Source organism: Sinocyclocheilus anshuiensis, unplaced genomic scaffold, assembly GCF_001515605.1.
Source record: "Sinocyclocheilus anshuiensis isolate Anshui unplaced genomic scaffold, SAMN03320099.WGS_v1.1 scaffold78, whole genome shotgun sequence".
Lineage (NCBI taxonomy): Eukaryota > Metazoa > Chordata > Actinopteri > Cypriniformes > Cyprinidae > Sinocyclocheilus > Sinocyclocheilus anshuiensis.
The window spans coordinates 2345466-2349652 of record NW_015544250.1 but is presented as its reverse complement, the minus strand read 5'-3'; the positions used below and the strand labels follow the sequence as shown (position 1 = coordinate 2349652).

Below are 4187 nucleotides of genomic sequence, written 5' to 3'. Positions count from 1 at the left end.
TCATATGCCATAGCTGTGCACAAGGTGTTTATCACAGCTCCAGAATTTTTTGTTCATTAATGACGTCATCAGCGACTAGTCGACTTCGACTCGACTTTCATCACATAAAAGTCGACTTTAAAAAATCAGAAGTCGCTCAACCCCTAATATATATAGATAGATAGATATAATGGTTTCCACAAAAGTATTAAGTAGCACTCATGTTCCAGGGTTCCCACACCTTGGTTAACTTCAAATTCAAGGACTTAATCAGGGTGTCTACAGATATGAACAAGTTAGATTTAAGACTTTTTAAAACCTTTTTAATACCTATATGAAATTTAAGACCAAACCTCTAATGGAAATCACACATTATTTTACATATGTAATATTTACATTGTCAAACATGCTTTTTATTATTACGATATACAGCAAACTTGTCATATCAGCAGACAATATCCTATACAAAATATCCCCACAAAAGCACCGCATGACCAAGGGTGCGTCTCAATCAGCTCCCTAGCTCCCGAGTCGGCTTTTACATTTATCTGCATATTTTTTATATTAACCTCAGGATGTTATTTACTTTTATAAAGGCCATTTTTTAAACCTTATTAAATGTATGCATCATATTTCATGTAAAATTATTACAATTGATCAATAGATCCAATTTACACTAAGGCTGTTATCAAACAAATTAATTTACATTGCACAATTACAACTGCATTAATGTTATGAGATTAATGTTTTAAATGCAATTTTGAATATACAAAATGGAAATGTTGCGGGAGAAATACATACTTTTAAACATACTACCCCCGCCAGTAGGTGGCGGTAAGTCACTTAATGAGTGAGTCTAGTTACTCGTTCATTCAACCGTTCACCGAATCATTCAGTCAAAAACACAGCTGTGTGTTGCTTGGAGATTGCGCTATACTTCTGCTGTGATCTTTGTTTGGAACTATTTTAGTTGGTGAAACGGAACAAAACAGTCAATACTGTGTCTAAAATGTAAGTAACCCAATTACGTGACTACGTGACTACTCAACTACTTGTTTATTGAACTAAAATCAATGTAACATTTGCAATCGTGAGAGTATTCGGCAATTAGCTCCCTTGCCATGGTATGTTGCTTAACTACATGTTAGAAATAAAAAACTTAACATTTTGAATTTTTACCTCAGTAGTTTCTTCTGTGAGTTTCTTTGTGTCCCGTTCAGCTCTTTTGCTTATTTCATACATTCATTTGATTTCTCCATAAAAGTCTTACAAAGAAACAGGCAGCGCGAGCCTAAATAGCGCGACCTTGATACCAGAAATACACTATCCATTACCAATCGCTGTTTACGTTGAATGTAATAAAATCAGAAGAATCATTCTTGCGTTTCGATGCTTCACTGGTTATTTTTTGCCACTTGAGTTTTAATCAGGAATCTGTCTGTCCAATGACTTTAAACAGTCACTGGGTCCGTCAGACCGGAGAAATTTTTGCGGAACTGGGACCGAAAATATTTAAGACCCATCAAATCTGAATTTAAAGGGGTCCTATTATGCTCTTTTACAAAGTCTTGATTTCGTTTTGGGGGTGTACTAGAACATGCTCTCATGCTTGGTGGTTCGAAAAACGCATAATTTTTCACATAATTTACATTATTAAAATACCTGCAACCACTGTTTCCTGACATCATCCGCTTTCGGAAGCCCAAACAAAGACGTTTGGGCACGGAGGTGAAAAAAAAAAACAACTGCTTTTCAGGCGGTCGTGCACCAGACGAGAAGCGCAGCGTCGCGCCATTTTATGCCAAAACATACACACTGACTAAAATTAAAAAAGTGAAAAAGCATAATAAGACATTTTAAGACTTTTTAAGAACCCGTGGCCACCCTGTTAATGTGGGGACGCATTTCAAGTGAGAGCAAGGTTACATTTTAAGATACATTAATGGGTTTCCATCCAAAGTTGTGAATTTAACTTATGTGCAAAATTGGAATATCGCATAAAACATTTGCAAACAAGCACCGTTTCCATTCAACGAGTCAGAGAGAACAAAATCGTCACTTCCTGATAAACTGGCACTAAATATCACTAAGAAAAGTAAGAGAAGTCACTGAATATAATAATTCTCAAATACAATAAATTACTTGCGCTTTGAGTGAGCAGACAAAACAATAAATGCGGTCTTGCTTTCGGAGGTGAATGTCAGCTGTTTGAGAACGCAGTCGTGGTAGACCGTTCTGGGAGGCAATTATACAGAAATACTTTGACGACAGACTTTGCTCGGGCACTTCAGAATGACCATGACAACATTTCAGATACTGGGCAACAAAATCAGTCCGCTGGTTAGTCAGGTTATGCTGTCCCATAGCGCAAAGTCACATTACGTTTTTGAACGCTCATGCGGGATTTATTCGCAAAATGCGTTTACATCTCCCATTATTCGCATTAACCCTTTTTCGCACAAGTAAAAAACCACCTCAAGCGAGCGTAAAATCTTTTTTGCAAATTAAGGGATTTCTTTTCGAAATTTGGCGTTTCTCATGCGATACTTCAAAATGTGCATTAAAACAAGGTGATGGAAACATAAGGCTGCCTGACGCACACCTAAAATTCGCATCTCCCATTATTCGCATTAACCCTTTTTTTGCACAAGACAAAAACCACCTCAAGCGATCGTAAAAACTTTTTTGCGAATAAAGGGTTTTTTTTTTCAATTGGCATTTCCATCATTCGTTTCTGATGCGATACTTCAAAATGTGCATTAAAACAGGGTGATGGAAACATATTGTTACAGTTTTCATCTCTGGCAAGACATTCTTTGTAATCGTCTTTGGTGAGCCAAATATCTTGAAACTTGCATTTTCCAGGCATCACGTTTTAGCGGTTTCAGCCTATTTTTGCAATGTTTAACAGTGTGTGTGTGTGTGTGTGTGTGTGCTTGTTTGTGTGTGTGTGAAACGTTGAGGTACCATTGTAGTAGATTCGTGCGTGCGTGAACGTCATGGCAACGTACAACACAAAGTACCTCATGCGGAAAACACTTCATGTAACGCGTAAATGCGCGTAACTAACCTAAATCAAGCAAGCTAATATGCATAGGCCACGAAGTGTTGGCGAAATAACACATTAGCGGACCGGAGTGAATAATATGATTTTTTTTCCAGAAAACTTCTTGCACAAAATAAGTTCAAGCACTTTCAAGGACCTGTATCTATGTATGCTTACTTTCAAAAACTTTCCAGGGCCTTGAATTTTTTTTTTCAGATTCACAAACTTTCAAGGACCCGTGGGAACCCTGTAGCAAATCTCTGAGCCAGTTTTATCATCCACCAGGCGAAAATTGTACATTCAACTGCTCAGAAACGAGCCACGAAACTTCATCATTCATGTCCGCCATGGTTCAGGGTTCATTACAATCCCTAAGCTTAAACATGGCAACAGGAATATTGATTCTTGCCTTAGCAAGCAACACTAATTCCTAACAATATATGACTTCCAATTAACCTAGTGTAAATTATGGTTTACTTTACAGTCTTTCACCATGCCGACACTCAACTCATCATATTTTCCATACACCTGCAGAGGCAAAAATAATTAAGAAACTCACTGGTTTCTCATTTGGTCTGGTTTTTGATGGCCATCCCCTACTCACCGTGCCACTGACTCTGACATCATACAGGCGTGCCCATTCATCCTCATGGCTGTCCACCATCATGACGCTGTCGTCCTCCTCCGAACCCCATTCTGCCTGCAGGTCCAACCGTACCTCCTCACCGAGGGAGTGCATGCCAATGGCAGGGAAAAGCCCATCTGGAGCCACCGGCACCACCACTGACCCCACCTTCCATTACACACACACACACACACACACACACACACACACACAAAGAGAGCTCTGTTAGAGCATTCCATAAAGTTAACCACTATTTTACAGCACATTATAACTGAGAATAAAGACTGTTCTTTGAAATGATGTCTGTATCACTCCTGACTCTACTATCTGGCCTTCAGGAAAACCAGTCATCAGAAAACAACCCTCAATTTGAAGACTAGACTATTGTGTGTTCAAAGCCTTTATCTCTACAGATTCTTGTAACCACTGTAGTGGAGTAATAAACAAAACTATTACACACAATGGACTAGTGTTGTCAAAAGACCCGGTACTTCGGTACCAAGTCGGTACTAAAAAAATTAAAACGTTACGGTACCA

General features: G+C 38.6%; 1 protein-coding gene across 1 annotated transcript in view; it reads right to left on the bottom strand.

The window, feature by feature from the left end:
* LOC107697833 (SPRY domain-containing protein 3-like) overlaps positions 1-4187 on the bottom strand; it is a 51215-nt gene that overhangs the window by 43089 nt on the left and 3939 nt on the right. The window contains exon 3 of the mRNA XM_016498685.1: positions 3630-3818. Within this exon, the coding sequence (XP_016354171.1) occupies positions 3630-3818 (189 nt within the window). The remainder of the gene's footprint in view (positions 1-3629; positions 3819-4187) is intronic.